The sequence below is a fragment of the Ambystoma mexicanum genome, chromosome 4p (genome assembly GCF_040938575.1).
Source record: "Ambystoma mexicanum isolate Mex_15411 chromosome 4p, UKY_AmexF1_1, whole genome shotgun sequence".
NCBI lineage: Eukaryota > Metazoa > Chordata > Amphibia > Caudata > Ambystomatidae > Ambystoma > Ambystoma mexicanum.
The window spans coordinates 217,381,699-217,401,410 of record NC_090927.1 but is presented as its reverse complement, the minus strand read 5'-3'; the positions used below and the strand labels follow the sequence as shown (position 1 = coordinate 217,401,410).

Here is a 19,712-nt window from a genome sequence, read left to right as displayed (position 1 = left end):
GCGAGCACAACTCGTAGTTTGTTGGTCCGGGAACTACGGTACCGGCAAGCTTACCGGTACCATAGTTCGCGGACCTGCAAACTTGTAATGACCCCCTTTGTGCTCATGGCAAAAGGGACAGCTCCCAAAAAAAGTGGAGGCGTCTCTTGGATAAGAAATGTTCTTCTAACATCTTAAGTTTTTCCAATGAAACTCATGTTATCTACATCAATGGCTGAGACCGGCTCTGTTGTACAACGAAGATTTCACCCAAATGTAACACAATGTTATATATAATGTATGTAATTAATACAGCATGAACCTAGCTGGTAAGCAATACAGTGCTGTACAAAGGGGGTGTACCCAGGGGTTCCTAGTAGGCTGCAATGGTAGCCGGGAAGTTGCGATGGATAGGGGGATCAGGGGTGGGCGCAAAGTAGGGTGCTGGGGTAGCACAGGAGCATGGATGGCTAGAGTGAGCAGGGAAGGGTGCAACATACAGTGTCGGGTTATAAGAGGAGCATGGATGGCTAGAGTAAGCAGGGAAGGGTGTAACGTAGGGAGCAGAGGTAGCAGAGGAGCTGGGTTGGGTATAACGAGAAGGGGATGGTCTCATGTAGGGTGCAGGTGAAGTGGTAGCAAAGGAGCTGGGATGGGTAAAGAGAGAAGGGGAGGATGTAAAGTAGGGTTCGAGGGTAGCAGAGGTGCTTGGATCGGTTGAGGGAGTAGGGGATAGATTAACTCCAGAGAGGGGGCAATAGAGATCAGTCAATCAGCCATTGGTGAGATGTTCTTTGAAGACTAGAGTTCTTTGTATTGTGCCAGTTGCTACCACAGTGGGTCAGTGGTGCCAAGTCTTGTATTGTGGCGCAAGGCTGGGATTTCCAGATGAAGGTATGTGGAAATGTAGAGGGGTCCGGAGAGAGATGTAATTGGGGCCAAATCATTGCAACGGTGGATAATCACAAATATTTTACAGTTTGGAGATTTTGTGTATTGAAGTTGGGGATTAAATCACGCAGGATCATTATCTAATCTATCTCAATTCCATTAGAACATGGAGAATCAGAGCCTGTGCTTTGTACTCCCTTAACATAGTGTCTTCTGAATAGATAATTATTTTAGCACACTATACATCTTTCGTCCCCAGAGATACTGGGCTGTTTATGGTATTAGGCTGTGCACCTACAATTCGCCTTCAAGGGGATCCAATTTTTCAAATAAATTGCCAGGTACTGTTCCTTCTTTAGCAGATTCAAGAGACTTCACAATCCACCATTCTCCATTCCTACAAATGAAAGAGAAATGATCAATGCGTGTGTGCAATCCTTACGGTCTCACAATTCATTTTTTCAACTTTATATTTATTTTATTAGTTATTTGCTGCATTATAGATCAAAAAGGTGACAGACAGCTATTGCAGTCCTTTTTCATTGTGGCATGCAGTATGGACCAATGTGTCCATCTCCCAAAGTTCCTCTCTTATCCCACAACCCACATCTGCTTACAGCTCATTATTCAACCTCTCCATGTCAAAAAGCATGTTTACTTAAACGATAATGGTGAAAAACTGTTATTGCGATAGCGAACATCTGGCATTCCTAGCTGTGTGCGGACAAGGTTTAACATTTTTAGTGAACTGGAGAGTCAGAATGACACCCATTTTGCCCATTTCTATAGCGTCCAAAATGTGTAACCCCCATTTTGACACTGCAGACCCTTCTGTTAGTTTCCAGTCATGGGCCAGCCTCAGCTCGGCTGTGCTTAACAGGTGTATGATCTGATCAGTTTCTCTTAATGATGTACATCAATCAACAGGTCACCCAGTATGATCCTCACTTGGTGTGTGAGCAGCTGATTAACTGAGATGTCTCTTATTTCTGCCAGAATGTCCTCCCGGTCTACCGGGATTACCAGGCCTAGCCACCACACATGTGGCATCATTCCTACCACACCACCTACAATTGCACCAACCTATTCAGCTGTATCTTGCATAACCTTTGAGGGATTACATACCATCAAAAGTATTGTATACAAACAGTTCTAACTGTATGTGTGTATGTATCGGATTAATGAAGGTGGTTAAAGGTAGCATGCAGATCAGTAGATGTTCTTGGGTTGGGTAAAGGCCGGGAGGGAGGGTGCACTGTAGGGGAATATTTTCAATTCATCACCTCTTTGTCAAGTTGGACACCTCCAGGACCTCTTTGTCATCTCTGTGGGATGTATTGACCCACTCTGAAATATGTGACTATGTGGCATCACCCTGCCAGTTATGGGGAAAGAAACAGCAACAATGGCGGCAAAACCCTTGTGCGCGCCAAAAACCTACCTGAAAACCGTGTGCTTCAGCACACAAAAAGAGGGATGCACAACCTGCCACCCATGGTGCATGTGCGGTGGAATGGAGCACACCCTGCAGAAAAGGTGCCAGTGGGTCCCATGACCAGCAAACAGAGTGCAGACAGATAAGCAGCACTGTGCAAGTGAAACCCCAAAATGTGCCTACAAATGTCATTTGCTTTGTTGTTAAAAACTCCAAAATGCCTATGACACAACACTTTTCAGCATTTAAAATCTTGCCTGTTGCTAGCTAAATTTCATGTATCTAATGAAGCATTATAAACATACAAATTCCTAATATGAAGAGCAAAAAATTAATCAGAAAACTGGATTGTCTGTAAACTGACAGCATCTATGCCAAAATCTGGGTGCAGTACCCTGGGCCGCCTGAAGGACAGCTGTCAGAGAAGTTACTGTTGAAACTGTAAAAGTGATCTAAAACTCAAAAGCCTGCTGGATTAGCAAACAGAAAAAGGATTGTTGCCAAAAAGGAATACAGATCTCAGTTGTGTTTTTATCCCACAGAGTTTAAGGCTAAGAAAATAATGTACTTATGTTTGATGCAACAAAGTTGGTTTTGCTGGATTTAAAAGTTAATTAGCCTGGCTGGGGCTGCAGAACTGGAAAAGCAGGTTTTTCTCCTGAAAGTGGGGCCTTCCTGTCAGCAGAAACTCACAGGGAGGTGTTAATGCAGGGTGGAACAGAATCTGGTCTACAGAAAGCTAAGGAACAATGGACATCCTCCAAACCAGGATATTGAAGGTGTGAAAGGCCGTAAAACTGCTGCAGCCCAGAAAAATCCTGGCTGACAGAAGCACATTCCAAAGGAGGGGGCCACCACATGCTTCAAGGAGTGACAAATACTGACCATTTGGTGTTAACAGGATATGTAACGGACATTTTTAGAAGGGGGATAACTTATTATCAAAGGGGTGCAAAATCTGAAAATGGCAGGTTAATTAACCTAAATTTTAGCACTACCTTTGAAAGCTTATTACAACCATGTAGCTTATTCTGAACAGGAATGGCAATAAATGTGGGTTTATGGGGTCTGTATTTCTGCTAGAATTGCGAAACTTGATACACTCATTCCCATGTTAAACACACACATTTGTGGAGAGTTGCTTAAAATGTGTTAATAGCGAAAAGGACACAATTCTTTAGAAAGTTGATACCAGATCCTACAGCTGTGAGATTTTGATTAAAAGATGCTACATAAAATATGGCATTTTTGTGTGAAATTTGTATAAAAGTGACTAATGTAGAAATGTGTGTTTAGTGTAAAATCCGATTTTGAGACCAATGGCTAAAGCCGGCCTTGATCCAATCACCCCAAATGCAAGGCAGAGATGAAGTGTTGACCCTATCCCAGCTCAAAGGGGCAAGCTTAGATAAGCTGGCCCATACACCCCTTGGTGATGTCATTTTTAAAGGACAAATAGAGACAGCTGACAGCACATAAGGACACACAGATCCACTCACTCTCCTGATGCTGGTGGACGCCCTGCTGCTGAAATCTACATCTTCCTTGTTCCAGACTCCAGAAACTTGGCAAAGCAAAAGCCTATTGCATAGCTGAACCATTCTCAGCTAGGCCTCAAATTCTGGAACAGAACCCCAAAAGCCTACGGGAAGCATCATAATACAGCCGGGTGTGCTGTCAATGCTTGCCTGCTGAATTGAAATATCCTCAGAACCACGAAGGGCAGATCCCATCCAGTCCTGTGCCGTGCTGTGACCAGATTGCCTTGCGGACCCTGTCCAGTCGGATGTGCCCAGCTGTCAGCCCCTGATAGATCCGATTCAATGGTCCAGAATCCGGACGGTCCAGAAACCTGACGGTCCAGAATCCTGACAGTCGAAAATCTTAAATCCATTTTTTTTTGTGAGTATTAACAGGAAGCTAGAAACTGTTGATCCCTGTGCATTATCTTGTCTCCTCCTAACCTCTGAACTATCCTTACTTCCATAATCAGTAATATTCTTGAAATCCGTAGTGAATTCTTATTCTGTCTATCTGTAAAAGCATCCCTTTCCCAGTCATTTTGTCAACTTTGATCTATTAATTTCATTCGAGTGGCCAGCCTAGCGCTCCAAAGTGGACAGCGAGGAACCAGGACTGAGTCGTGAATCACTCCTGACTCTTACATTGTGCCGTCCTGGTGGCTTAGCTTGGATGCTCTAGTCCATAGTCAATATTTTTCTGATTTTGAAACTGAAGTCTCTTTCTATTCTTGCGCCTATCTCGCAAAAATGACCTTTACTAAAACCTCTATAACTCCCTCAGTTTTTGTGATAGATACGAAATTGCAACTTCTACTTGTACCTAACATCCATAGCTATCCATAGAACCCAAAAAACATTTAAAAACAGTGTGATTCTCCCATTATCACGAATATCGCGCAAAGAAAAGTTTGCTGCGATTTTAAAAATCTGAAAAGTTTACACGTGTAAAATTGCTTTTAACTGCTTCTGACTTGGACCTTAAGATTTCAATTGTTTTCTGCTGACCAAATCAAATAAAGTATTATTTTCTGTGCTGCATTTGTTTTGCTCATTACTTACTCCTCGTGTATTAAAGATATTATTCAGTGTTCTGTCACCCCATTGGTGATTGTTGTTTCGCTATTAATATATATATTGTGATTTTGATTTTAAATAAATAAATAAATAATACCTTTTACAAACCAGCCTGATTTCTGGTCCAGCGTGACCCGACGTATTTTTAAAGTAAGGGGTATGATACGAGTGGTACATCTTTCAAATAATTGAATCTATATATCAAATACGTTTTTCCATACCGCTGTACACTAGGCCGAGAGCAGAGTGTGTCGCCTGATTGACATCCTTAACAAATCTAATCCTATTGCTCCTTCCCAATGGCATATGAATCTCATTTTAGTTTCTGGACACTCCTGGTGAATCCCAGGTGGAGTATCGGAATCCACGTTTGGGAAATGCCTTCAAGTGAGGTTTGTTCAAGACCTGATAGCTTATTGGTGTCCTGCTTCTTTGATGGACTGTCAGTAATCCAGTGCGTGAGCTGTAAATACTGCAACGTTTCCATCTCATAGGACTGCACACTTGCCTTTACATCATCTGGCAAAAGACCTTGGTGGCATTTGAGAGGAAAATGAATTTTAGTCTAGCAGGCCCTTTCTGAAGATGGAACATGCCGAGAAAGATGACTCGACGTCTGAGAAAGCCCTTCCTCCTTATGATTATAATGTTATTCAGTGTGGTGTCATTTCACCAAATTCATAGAGGTCATTAAAATTACATCATGGGAGCATTGACCCATCAATGACAGCATCGAAAGTGATATGCCATGGCTTGTGATCCTCATTAAAGGCTCCTGCATGTTATTTCATAATCACTATCAAAATGGAATGTAAATAGGGATTGATAAATGACCTTAACATTAAGCGACTGAAACTGGAACATCTCAAGGTATTCACTTTGATTCACAGGGTTTGCAAAGCAGACCACATGGATTGTGGAAGAAATTGCTGCCGGAAGCTACTCCGAAATGGCTCTAAATGCTTTATATTTTACACAGTAAAAAGAAACATACATAAAGGTAGGGTAAACCAGAGAGGCGCAGAAGTAAGGCGCAGATGGTCAAATGAAACTATATGCTGTACAAGTAGTACAAATACACAATAGACGTGACATCATTTGTTCACTTCATGGATCCATCCAGGTTTGATCTTCCTTATCCAGCTCTACATATGTAGAGAAACATATTCTGTTTTGTCCGCATTGTCTAAGGCTTTGACACTTTTCTAATCATCTGGTGATAGTAAATGGTTTTGGCTGTAGCAAGAGATGTCCATTCTCAACTACTGTGATACATTGCCATTCATCTTTTATCAGCCGTCGGTATTGTTTTGAATAGGAAACTTTTTATTTTTATTAGCCAGTGTAGCATTTTTAGGAAGGGGCTAGCTGACATACTGCCTTCCCTCGACACCCAGGAATTGTAAGACTGCTGTGCTTGGCAGAGTTTAAACTAAAGATTTGTTTCCAGTAAAGTGTCCATTTTTATTTCATACTATACAGATGGATGAAAGGTCTTCAAATTGACCTATCAGTTTTTCAGTTCCATCCTTCTATGGACTACCGAAAGGACTGTTGCAGTTGCTCTCTGTAGCTGGTATCTTATGAAGGCTTGCTGTCGATAGTAGAATATAACATTTCAAATGAAGGCTTGCTTTTGGGGGCAGATAGTGGGTTAATGAAACATGGTGTTTGTGCCTGAGCCTCACAATTTACTCTCAGTCACGCACCCTGCTCTAGACATGAAACCCTGCTCCCTCTTCACCCATGCAGTCATGAGTAGACTATGCCAATGTTCTGTTTCTAGAGCTTCCTGCATATGGTCTGAATGACTTCAGATTCTTTAAATATTACACTGCCTATCTCCTTTTTGGTCTGCACCATCCCAAACATAACTCTTCCTACTGCACTGACTTCACTGTCTCCCCCGTAAAACATTAAGACTTTCTGTCTTGTCTATTGCTCCACCTCTACCACTGACCCTAGCTTTCTCAATGCAGAGATCACATGTTAATCCCATTCCTGGTCTCACTGCTATGCTAATTCTGGCCTCTTATCTGTTCCAAGACACTGCAGTATTTGTCATTGTAAATCAGCCTTCCTCTGTTCTCATACCCTCTCCCTGGAACCTTCTGCCAGTGCCTATCAGGTCCCCCTTTTCTCTGATAGCTTTCTATTTTAAACTTTAAAAATCTGCCACTTTGACTCTTCTCTCCTGAATTAGTCCCCTTATCTCCACTCTCCTCTCCCTCAAGCTATGTAATGATATTTATCTCAAAGAAAATAATGTACAGTAAAATGCAATCATTGAAATATCAATATGTGAAGTGCATTCGGTGCAAAGCATTTGAAAAAGACACGTGGACGGAAGTGTTGAGAAATCAGTAGCCCATATACAGCAATAGTGTATTATCAAAAGTAAATGAGAAGGCACAAAAATAAATATTTTCAGTTACTTTAAAGTAAATAGCAACCTTTTATTAAAGGGAGAACAGTCCAAACTGGGATGAAAAAGACAGCATGTTTCAGAAAGGTGAAAAGGTAATAAACGATTTGGGCCTGGATTTTGTATGTTTTCAACTACAGGATTGAGAATCAGTTTTATCTAGAGAAATAAACAGAGATATTACAAATATAAACCTTTGACAGGAGTTTAATTACAAAGAAAAAGTTATAATGTTGCACAATTTAAAGTGACAATTACAACGTGGAAAAGAAAATGATGTTTAAATCCATTTGTGAATAAAACTTTAACTTTGTGACTAGAAAGCAAAATTGCATTCCTTGCTACTAGCAACACAGCAACACAATGGTGATGATTTTGTATGTTTTCAACTACAGGATTGAGAATCAGTTTTATCTAGAGAAATAAACAGAGATATTACAAATATAAACCTTTGACAGGAGTTTAATTACAAAGAAAAAGTTATAATGTTGCACAATTTAAAGTGACAATTACAACGTGGAAAAGAAAATTATGTTTAAATCCATTTGTGAATAAAACTTTAACTTTGTGACTAGAAAGCAAAACTGCATTCCTTGCTACTAGCAACACAGCAAAACAATGGTGATGGCTTGCTTCAGAGAAGAGTAGCCTAAATTCTGAATTCGACCATAGATTTTATGAGACTGCTTGTTTGCCTTGTTTTCAGAAGCAGGTCTGGGTAATAAAAACAAATGTTTTCCCTTTACATCTATCATCTGTCACAGGGCCTATGCTAACAACACTTAAAAAGACAACTTCTATGATTTGGGAAAAGGACTGCCATGGGCTTCTCTTAAATAGTCAGATCTTCCCATCAGCCAGGAGAATGCAATTCATAACTTTGGAGACCTGGTTTCTGACATAAGGGACAAGCAGATTCTGGCCTCAAGCAAGGGGGCGCAACTAGGTCAACAAATGGCCCTGTCAGCTTTGCGCTTCAAAGAGCTTTCTAGCACTTGTCCCACTGGCAACCACATTGTCAGGAGTCATAAATGGACAAGCTGTGGGTTTCAAAAGGAACTGCTACCATTTGGCTGTTACACAGGTCAGGAACAGTAAATGGCATTCATATTTTGTTCAACACACTAAATGTAAAGGAACGATTTACGGGGTACATTTTGCATATGAAATCACATTTTTGTTCATAACATTTGATGGAAATGTCTTAGAAGCTCATTTTCCTGCTAAATTGTTCAGGGTACTAATTCTATATTGTTTTGAAGTTAGTTCAGTTATGAAAATTAGGCATACACTAGTGATTCATATATCCTATTGTCATTGCTGGCTAGGCTGTTATTTTGAGATGGAAATATCACTTTAGTATAAAAGTACCAGATGGTAAAATGTAAGATTCTGTAATACGCACATCCCATGCCATGCCGAGATGCGAATCACATGAATGGATTCACCTGAATGAGAGCAATCTGATGAACCGATTAGTAACATGGTCGCATATGAGGAACATGATGTTTCAGAAAATTGCAAATGTTTAATGTAGAAATCTCCAAGATGACATCATATCAAGCGGGATGGAAACTGGGTGTAGAACTTACTCTCATTACACTGCCCTCTTCATTAATATGCCCAATGAGTATGAATGGCATGGTTTAGTGTGATGTCAATTTTGGAACATTATCCAATCACATATACTGACCAATTAGGTTACTGAGGTTATACTCACTATTAAGGGGAGAGGTTTCAAATCTATAATAAGACTAAACACATACATTCTGGGGACTCACTGGTTCACTCACCGACTGGGATGGGCTGACTGCCAGACTGCCAGAAGGATATTGACTACAATGGAAAGGAGAATTGAATCAAATGATTTCCTTTTTGGAGTAATTTTTAGATTACCAATAGTGTACTTTAAGAGAGGCCTAACTGGAGTTAAATCCCCATGCCTTTGTTTCAGTGGAGAAGACAGCAGACATGCCCAATACAGAAAGTGGGACACCAGGCTGTGGAGAGAAGCTGACTCCATCTTGCTGATCAATGCCCAATTTCCTAAAGGTGGAGAATTGAACCAATCCTTAAAGGGATGTCCATACGTCTGTCCATAAAGCCAAGGGAACATATAATAGAAGGGAACTGTAAGCTAAAGAGGAATAGATTCCATCCAATCCTTTTTTCTTTGTGAAAGTACTGAAGGGGATTGTGGGGTACAAAAATTGGCTCTACAATATGGGAAATTAGTACATATTTTGGAAATGTGTGCTTCTGGAATTATAGATTTGATAGAATAGGTGTGCATATTGGGAGAACCCTAACTCCTTCGCTGTGTAATGTTCAAGCATAGAAGATGTATTTTTAGAGCCGAAAGGACATCCCACTGTGTACATGCCTAGAAAAAGGTAACTGAAGTCACATCCCAGTTCTGTTGATGGTGCTGAATCACTCGAGAAAAAGGGAAAGGGTTATTATCTGCTTCACATTTTCCACCGTTACATGGCCCTTTGAAAATGCCAAGTTTACACTTTTACACATTAATGCAATAGAGACAGCACTGAAGCTAATTTAACAAACATACATGTTTAACAGACATTCATCTCTGTAATAGCGATTTACATGCAGGAATGTTAAGTAGCTGATGTTTCAATTGAGTTTTCTAGAATGCTGACATGTAAATTGAGCAAGGGAGAGTTTTCTATTTTCAATAAAGCAGAATTAGAGAGATTGTGATTGGCTGGCATGTATTGATTTAATTTGGCTTTCTATAAAATGACAACTTGAGCTCTCATATGCTTTTCATTTCATGTTGGATTTTAACTCAGGGTAAATCAAATGTACGCATGGTGATGCCTTGGGCTTTAAGAAACCTATTGTTAAGTTAATGCCATTTTGGCCATTCAAGTGACCAGTGTATTGATCCTTCTTCATTGTAGTCACATTGTCAATGGAATTCCATAGATGCATAATTTGTTCATAATGAAATTGATTTATTTCAATTTCATTCATAAATAGACCTCATGTGTAACTCTGCGAATTTCTTATCCCAAAAGGGGTGCAGGGTCATAAAATAAACTTTATTAAATAAACTAAATTGTGTGTGCAAGATTTGGGGTTGGTGGAAAATTCCCCTGAAATAGATGTCACTCAATTAAAACATCCTACAGCCCCAGGGCCTAGAAGACCCATATGATGTGGATGGGATTTATGTATCAGACAGGGTGCATGTCAGAGGAGTCCATCCTATTTTGAAAATTCACCACCAGGACTGGCAAGTATTCTTTGGCACATCCTTAAAAAGGATCACACGTTCCGTCCCACAGTGTCATTTATTTTGGACTAGAGCATGTGTGGTTATAAGGGAAACATAATAAAAAGTGACTCTCACAGTCATCTTGCTGGTTTACTAGTGGGAGGACCAGGATGCTGCACAGTACTGTGGTGACTGCAGTGTAGACTATCTGTTTCCTCCTGAGAAAAGGCAGTCCTCACCTAGCCAAAGATCAAGGGGCTATGATTCCCACTGTGGATTTGGCTAATTGGCAGACCCTCTGTGAAGGCCCATCCACTCAAAAATATGTGGGTTATTCTTCCCCTTGCCAAAAAATGTAACATTTGAAAACTTACAATGTTTGCTATTAAATAACATATTAAAAGCCCCAAGTAGAAGAAAAGTGCTGCTGTGATAAACGTGATGTCTATCACAACTGCTTTTGGCCCGTTTAAAACGTGATGTCTTAATGCAGGCCCAATGTAGTTTGTGCATCAACATCCCACCAAGTTTTAAGTTTGAGTCACAAGGATGTCTGCCAGCATTTTTTATCTGAGGTTCATGTATGTGCCCAGGTGTGAAATAGAGCTATGCTTCAAGGGTGAATAGAAACCCTGCGGGCGTTTGTACAGTTTGACTGAGCAAGGATAGTTGAGACAAGAATACCTGCAATGTAATGGGAATCTAACAGACTCCTTTCACTTGCCCTTTGCACCTGCAAAAGCTGCCTACCAGTACCCGTAGCATGTTCAGTGGTACTCAGATTCTCAGCTTCGAGATAGGATCACCAGCCTAAGGGAATGGTTGGTCATCTGTCTTGCTAATAACACTTAGTCCACAGTAACCTATCCTGAGACTAAGCTCTGTGTTATCTGCATTATGGACAAGCAACATTAGCCGTGCCAGAGAAATGAGAACTCAATGTTTAACATATTAGGTAACTCATCTTTGATGTGGTCCCCTTCTCTTCTCTAACTCCCCCTAATGCTTGAGAAATAGACAGTCAGTGCATTCATTAATTTGAAAAACACATACATTCATTGTATTTCTCTTGCATGGACATAACCAGGTCAACTAGTCAAGACCATAACTAACGTGAAATTATCATTATTATCAACGAAAACTCACTGTTATTTATTTTATTTATTTATTGGATACTTGTAAGGCGCCTATACAACAATAGTGTTTCAAGGTGCCACAAGACAAAATAAGGGAGGGGGAACAAGGGAGAAAGATAGCAATAATGGTTCTACTAGGCCTTGTGACATTCAGATTGTCCAAGTGCAGTGATAAGAAGTCCAAAGGGGCGCAGGGGAGGGTGCCAGTCTGCGCAAAGTGTGAAGTGTCATTTGGGAAGGGAAGGTTAAGTGCAGGGTAAGAGAGCAGAGTGCAAGTGAAAGGTGGGACTTGAGGGGATATGGGCTAGGCGTGTGCTATGGGGTGGTGAGGAGGGCAAGTGCTAAGAACTGCATGGGATGGTAGGGGGAGCAGGTCCACATGCTAAGTGCGCGGAGGGAAGTGCAATGGGTCGGGGGCCTGGTGGCCTGTAGAACTTAGAGGGAACCAGGCCGCCAGTTACTGAGGCAGTCAAGGTGTTAACAGGGGAGGGAGAGAGGGGAGGAAGAAAAGAAAGGGAGGGTATTGAGGAGCTTTCGTAACTTAAGGAGATTAGTTGAAGGGGGCGAAGAGAGGATAAAGGAAGATTGAGGAAGAGGCTGTTGCAGTGGTTCAGCCTAGAGAGGACCAGAGCTCTTAAGACATTAAGTTTCTGGGGGAAGGTGAGGAAAGAGAGAAGGCCTCTGAGGAAGTGCAGCAAATAGTCGGCCTCATTGGCAACGTCCACAATGTGAGTAGAGAAGGAGAGTGAAGAATCAAAGTTAACACCAAGGTTTTTTGCCTCACAAGAGGGTGAGGGGAGGGGACCCAAAGAGGGCAGCCAGATGGTAGGAGGGAAGGAGGGAGCGTGTGTCACAATGCCAAGGATGTCACTCTTATTGGCATTAAGGCAGAGATCATTAGCAGTCAGACAGTCAGGGATGAGAGAGGAGGAACGGGAGGCAGTGGAGGGAAGCTTGAAAGAGAGCTGTGTATATTCTGCATAACACTGGAAGTGAGGAGAGAAGGAGGTGGGCCAGAGGGCCAAGGTATTTGTTGAAGTGCCACAGCGAGAGTATAGAGCCTTTCGGGACACTGCAGGTGGAGAGGGTGTTAGGAGAGAGAAAGGGGCCCAGTTGAACCTGGGAAGGTCAGTAGCAGAGGAATGAGGTCAGTCAGTCCAGAACTAGGCCTGTGATGCCAAGGTTGACACAAAGCCTATTTCTCAGGGTGGCATCATAGACTGTGTCGAAGGCAGAGGAAAGATCCAGAAGGATGACAACAGATGGAGAGTTGGAATCAAGATTTGAGAGCAAGTCTTCATAGGTGTTCAATAGAGCAGTTTTCGTGCCTCTGGTAGCTTTGAAGCGAGACTGGTCGTCGTGGAGACGTCCAACAGATTAATTGTGTTGGATCAGTTGGGAGATGACCAGCTTCTCCAGGATTTTACCAGGAAGGGGGTAATAGAGATAGGGCGGCAGTTAGCCAGGCAGGAGGGATTGGCAGAGTGCTTTTTGAGGAGAGGGTGCATAAGGGAGTGCTTGAGGGGTAGCGAGAAGGAGCCAGTGGCAAAGGAGTGATTACAGAAATCGGCCAAGGCTGGCGCAAGGGAGGTGATGTTGTCCTTGTTAGTTCTGGAGGAGCAGGGGACTTTCATAGAGGGGACTTGTCTTGAGACCACAAGATGCTATGGGCGAGAAAGAGGAGAGTAAGAGGGAAAGGGTAGGAGGAGGGCAAGGGAGGCTTAAGAGCTGGGGAGGGAGGACGGAGGTGAGTAGAGGAGAGTGAGGCCAGGATACCCCAACGTTTGGCTAAGAAATGGGAAGCCAGTGAAGTACAGAGGGTCAGGGATGGCAGGGAAGAAGTGGAGACTGCAAAAGGATTGACAAGTTCCTTGCAGATTTTAACCAGTTCGCCCGTGTTGTTAGAGTCCCCAGAGAAGTGGCTTGGAAATGGGCCCTTTTCTTCAATCGAATGGAGAGTCTGTATTTCCTTTGGAGCAGGTGGCACACCAGTCTGTCAGAGGATGAGCCACAGGCCCAGCACTTCCACTCAGCAACTCTGCACTTGCATTTCAGAGAGGCTAGGTCAGAGTCATAGCAGGTATTGTGCTTGGAGACAGGATTCATGTGGATCCTCATGACAGGGGCAAGAATGTCCAGGGTGTTGGTGGCACCAAGGTGAAGATCAGCAAGTGCAGAGTCAGTGTGGGAGTATGTGGCAGGAGTGGGAGGGGGAATGAAAGTGGCAGCAAAAGCAACAACTGACACTTTCTTCATTGGTAAAATGACAGAGAAGGAGACTGGCAGTGAAGGCAGAGGCTTTGCCGGGGGACCTAAGAGATCCAAGTGAGAGGACATGAGAGCATGGTCAGACCAGGAGAGAGGTGTAGTCAGAGGGTTGGAGATGGGGATTTCTGATGAGATGAGAGAATCCAAGGTATGTCCGGCTGAGTGCATCAGACCAGAGAGATGAATGGTGAGGGAAAGAAAGTCACAAAGGCTGTGGAAGGGTCCAGTGGCTAAATCAGGAGAGTCCAGGTGAATACTGACGTGTTGGAGGAGGAGAAGCTTGGAGGTGGAGGCAAGAAGAGAAGAGGTGAGTTCAGACCACTCCAACAGGAAGAGGGAGACCAGACCAGGGTTCCTGTAGATGGTGGCGAGAGTCAGCAAGAGGAGGAGATGGTGGCGAGAGTCAGCAAGAGGGTTGGAGAGACACCAAGCCTGCAGATGAGGGATTCAAATGAAGAGTAGGTCTGAGTGGGAATGATAGAAGCAGCAACCCATTCAGAGAAGATCAAGGCCACTCCGCCTTCAGACCAATTAGGCCTGGGCTTAGAGAGGATGTTTTAGCCCTCAGGGAGGAGCCAAAAGCAGTGACAGAGCTAGCAGTGAACCATGTCTCAGTGAGAGCGAGAATGTCGAGATCACATTTTTCAAGAAGGGGACAGATATCAGAGGATTATTTAACAGCAGAGCAAGAGTTGAGGGTAGCTAGGTGAATCTGGGTCTCTTCTTTGAAGGTCTTCCGAGGAGTGGTACAAGGATGTGATATGACCATCCGTGTTAGAGAAGGGATGAGAGGGGTGGCAGGTGCAGGAGTGGCAGGAGAAGGGAGAAAGTTGATGAGAGATGGAAGACAGCTATCAAGAAGGAGGAGCTTAGTCTGAGAGCCCTGGCCCATGATAGTGTCATTCTGATAGACATTAATGATGCACCTAGAGGATGAGTAGCATGCCAAGAGCACTTCCCATCTGGTTCCACCATTAATGGGTGACAAAGAGAAAGGTGTGAGCACAGACACCATGTGGGGAGTCCATAGGTCCGGAGAGGGAACGAAAAAGAGGATGTCTGTAACAGTCTGCCTGGAAGAAGCATTGACGTAGGTGTGAGCAATGGGCAGGCCTGGATTGGGCACCAGGAGAACATTGTGAACTTTTTCCTTCCATGCTTTCAGAGAGAGAGAGAAAGGATAGGTGAAAGAGTAGCAGTTAGAGTAAATAGGAGATATGGAGAGCACCATGGAGGGGGAGAGCAGGAAGATGGAAAGGGAAGAGAGAGAGAGAGATAGAGAGAGAGAGAGAGAGAGAGAGAGAGAGAGAGAGAGAGAGAGAGAGAGAGAGAGAGAGAGAGAGACAGAGACAGAGACAGAGACAGAGACAGAGACAGAGACAGAGAGACAGAGAAACTGCAATGCATGGAGAGGCTTCACATTGCACAACAAACTCACTGAGGCCTAGCAGCAAGACAGTTGCATAATGTTTTCATGTCCTCTGTGTGGGGTTATCCCTGACATCTCCGCAGCCTGTACCCTTCCTTTCTTCCAATGGATCAGTCAAAGCAGTGCCACCTAGAGGGAGGCTCACTTGGGAAACCAGTTTCACACCCCTGGATAATACATAGGACCCCTGCAAAGTAGATCACCCCACAATTGTTTCTAGAGGTCTCAGTGAGGGCTTCACAAATCCTGCAATATAATCTCATGCCCTCGTCAGGGTTAGTCCCCAGCACTCTATATGTGAATGATCTCTTCAATTATTCATCATGACATTTTTTATTTAAATAACTTATTCACATTTATTGTTGATATTCAACGTATCCCATATTGTACATTCACATATATAATGTTTAAAATACCAATTTTCCATTTGCATACACACATACAAATTCCAGTTATATGAATGAACTCAGAAAACATCAATTTGAAAACAAATGTAACAATCTCAAATTCTTTTGTTTTTGAATAATTTCTTGCTTCTGGAATTGGAATACTTCAATATCCCAACGCATTTTGGATTAATTTAAGCCTTTCTTAAGGGCCAATCCTTTCTTCTTCCCTATGAAAATGCATACATAAATATTAATGAATATTCATTGTTTATCTTACTCTAAATATATATTTACATTAACCTTAACAATTGTATACTGCACTGAGTCTATTGTGAATTATTTTGAATAATCTCCTCTTCAGCTCTTGATTTTACTGTATATAATGTGAAAACATCTTCATCGTATCTTCAAAATCCTAAATAAAAGTAACATTTATTTTTTATTTATAATACCTTTATTGCTTCATAAAAGGTGAATTGTGAATTCAAACTCTACCTTACCTCTAACTTTCCCTAATTGTAGAAATATATCAGGTGTATCAAATAGGTGTGTATACACCCAGTGAGATCCTGCTGTTATCAAATGTTCACAGCCACATATTTAATCAATTCAATTTCAATATATTTCAATGGTCTAACAAAATTATTTTCATTACTCTAAAGGTAGCATGGCAAGTCTCACTCAGGTTCATCCCATTCAGCATTCAATTTTTGAATGCAGAATACTTCTCTTCTGTCTAATCTTTGATTAGTATCTTTTTTTCTTTTTTTTTTTTGGTTTTATTGGTTGCTTAGCATTCAACCCTTAACATGTTTCAGCATATCTTCTCTTAGTTACAAAACAATTCCTCTGTGGATTTTCCATTTTCAGCAGTTTATCAAGAACTTTCAAAGCATCAATTGTTAGACCAATTTTCGAGCTGTCAAAAGCTTCTCCCACGTAAGATCTTCCCCATATTGGTCCAGGTCAATCGAGAGGGATGGAATTGCATTTGATCTCTGCTCAGTCAACGAGGGGCAGGATAGCAGCAGATGTTTAGTTGTTTCAATCCTATTTGGTTCTTTACAGAACCGACACGTCGCTTCCTGGGCCATTATCACCTTCCTCGACAGAAACAATTCATTACAGGACAAGATGTTCAGTCTGCAGCATAAAAGCAAGTCCCTATAATGCGGCGAGGGGAATTTCATCAGGTAGCCTGGCAATTTGTTAACCTTTCGTTGTTCCCAAATAATATTTGTTCTAAGGTTTCGAACCAGTCTCTTTCTAGAAGCGCCTTTTTCACCTTATTAGGATTACTTTTCAATGTTTCAAGGTCAAGTGATCTTTACAATGCTCTTTCCATCCAGCCAAAGTTTTGTTTCTAGATGAGGCAGTCCCTTTTAATATCTATCTATGACACATTTGCAAAACAAAGACAGGGTTTTCCATAAGACAATTGATGTCAATGACTGAAGTCTCAATTCATGTCTTAATACAGCTGCAGGCACTGCATCCGGTAGTTTGAGGATTTTATGCCAGAAAAAGGCTTTGCATATGTCCCAGGTTCTCCAGGATAAATTCAATAACGCCTCCACACAATAGGTTATCACCAGTGTTACATTTTCCTTGAAAAAGAAGATAATTGGTGCATGGGCAAAAGTACCATAGCGATGGTACAAGGCTCTTCCTTGATTTGTGAGCTTTAAGAGTATTTCCCTGATTAGTGAGTAGTGGGCAAATTCATTAATGTTCTTATTGATACAGATTCCAAGCTATATAACAGAATCCACTGTTTCCAGTGGACTCTTTTCTATCTTCCAAATGAAGTTATTCACCTTTTGTGTACACCATAGGCAGACTGCATAATCATTATCTTTGTTTTTTTACGTTGATTTTCATGTTGTTAGTGTCCAAATATAATTTAAATGCATTTAGTCGCCGCTGTAGTCCAATGGCTGTAAAATCTACAAAAACCAAATCATCTGCGTATAAAATCCACGGAATTGGACCATCGTCTATTGTTGGTGGAAAACCCCTAATTTGGTTGTCGGAGTCCATCATATCCGCCAAGCAGAGCACGAGCAAAAAGGGTGCAAGGTACCATCTTTGCAGAGTTGAATTTGGATGGATGTATTTGAGTACAGTGCTTGAATTGCCTCTAAAAGATCTTCTGGGCATCCCCATGTCCTCAATTTGCTCCAGAGTAATTCTTGGTTTATACAATTAGAAGCTTGTTCGAGGTCTGTAAACCCTAGGTACACTTTATCTCCTCATCACGATAGTATATCTATGGGGTAATTCATGGAATCAATGTGTGCTGGAAACGGGGACGCAAATGTAAAAACCGCAGCGCACGTGTGCGAAAGCCACGCAAGCGCCCCTTTGGCCAATCATGCGCGTGGCGTACCTGTGACCTGCGCTGAATCCACGTGTGGCACATACGTCATTGCGACATCCCAAAGGCAGTGCGTGAGACAGCCAGTGAAGGCGCACACCGCCCAACGCACACACCTAAAAATGGGACGGAACACACCGAATGGGGAACAACACGCAAAAATGTGGGCGTCACGGGGGAAGTACTGCTGCGAAATCCTCGCAATGCCCACACGCACGCTAACAACACGTATTCATGGAATCGAACAGGGGAAACCCGCATGCCACAAAAGATGCGCTAAGCCGGAAAGACGTACGCCAGGCGAAAGCTGGTGTAAGCGCTCCTGCGCAGCATAAAAGTGTGTGCAAACAACAAACAAGCTCATAACGCTACGATGAATGTACTGTTCCTCGCAGCAGTGGTCGTGGGATGCCTCAGGAGGAGGAGGATAGCCAGGCCCTGCATTTTTTAACCCAGGACCAGCCTTTTTGGGATGCCTGATGACCAGGTCTATGGCAGGCACAGGTTTCCACCCCATATCATCCTAGACCTGGTCGCTGCGTGGGAGGATGACCTCACATCACCCACCCTGTGCTCCCAAGCACTGAGGCTCTTGGAAAAGGTGCTCAATGTACTGCATATCTTGGCCACTGGGTCATTTCAGCGGACAAGTGCCATAGTTGTGGGCGTCTCACAGCCCACGCAGTCACGCTGCCTACACCAGGTGTTGGCAATCATAACTCCACGCTCCTCAGTCCGCAGGCACATATAGATGCCCAGAACACCCGCAGAAAGGCAGGCCGTGGTCCAGGACTTTTATGTGGTGGCACACTTCCCCAAAGTGCTCAGTGCCATTGATTGCACCCATTTGGCTCTACGTCCACCTAGGGCCACTGAGCACATCTATTGCAACCGCAAGCACTGGCATTCCATCAGTGCAGGTGGTATGCAATGCCAAGGGAATAATCACCTCTGTCTATGCAAACTATCCAGGGGCCACCCATGATAGTTTCATATTCGGAATGTCACCCCTAATCAGGGACCTGGAAGCTGGGAGGCATGGCGATACATGGCTCATTGGTGAGTACAAATGCCTGTGCACATGCATGCATGTCACACACAGAGAAATGTTAAAACCCAACTAATCACAACCATTATCACCTCCCCAGGGGATAGTGCCTACCCTCTGAGCACCTACATGATGACGCCAATACGGAACCCCACCACACCACCCGAGGTAAGATACAATGCAGCCCATATTGCAACCCGGGGCATAGTGGAGCGCACATTTGGAGTGCTCAAGTCACGTTTCCGCTCCCTGGGCCGCTCTGGTGGCCAGCTGTTATATGCACCCCCAGAAGTGTGCAGGATCATTGTGGCAGCATGTGTCCTGCACAACGTTGCAACCCGGTGGGGCGTGCTGGTGGACATGGTGGTGCCAACAAAACACCAAAAAACACTTGCACACCAATTTTCAAGCAGAATTCCACAAAGCATGGGTAGTAGTCATTCTGAAAGGATGTTAGTGATATTTAAGGTTCAGGGGATAAAGGCTCAGTCTTGGTA

The 19,712-nt window shown here is 42.9% G+C and overlaps 1 protein-coding gene across 2 annotated transcripts in view; it reads right to left on the bottom strand.

Annotated features, from left to right (window-relative positions):
* BLK (BLK proto-oncogene, Src family tyrosine kinase) overlaps positions 1 to 19,712 on the bottom strand; it is a 679,444-nt gene that overhangs the window by 305,693 nt on the left and 354,039 nt on the right. For both annotated transcript variants that reach the window (XM_069605731.1, XM_069605732.1), the window contains exon 5: positions 1,169 to 1,267. In XM_069605731.1, the coding sequence (XP_069461832.1) occupies positions 1,169 to 1,267 (99 nt within the window). The remainder of the gene's footprint in view (positions 1 to 1,168; positions 1,268 to 19,712) is intronic.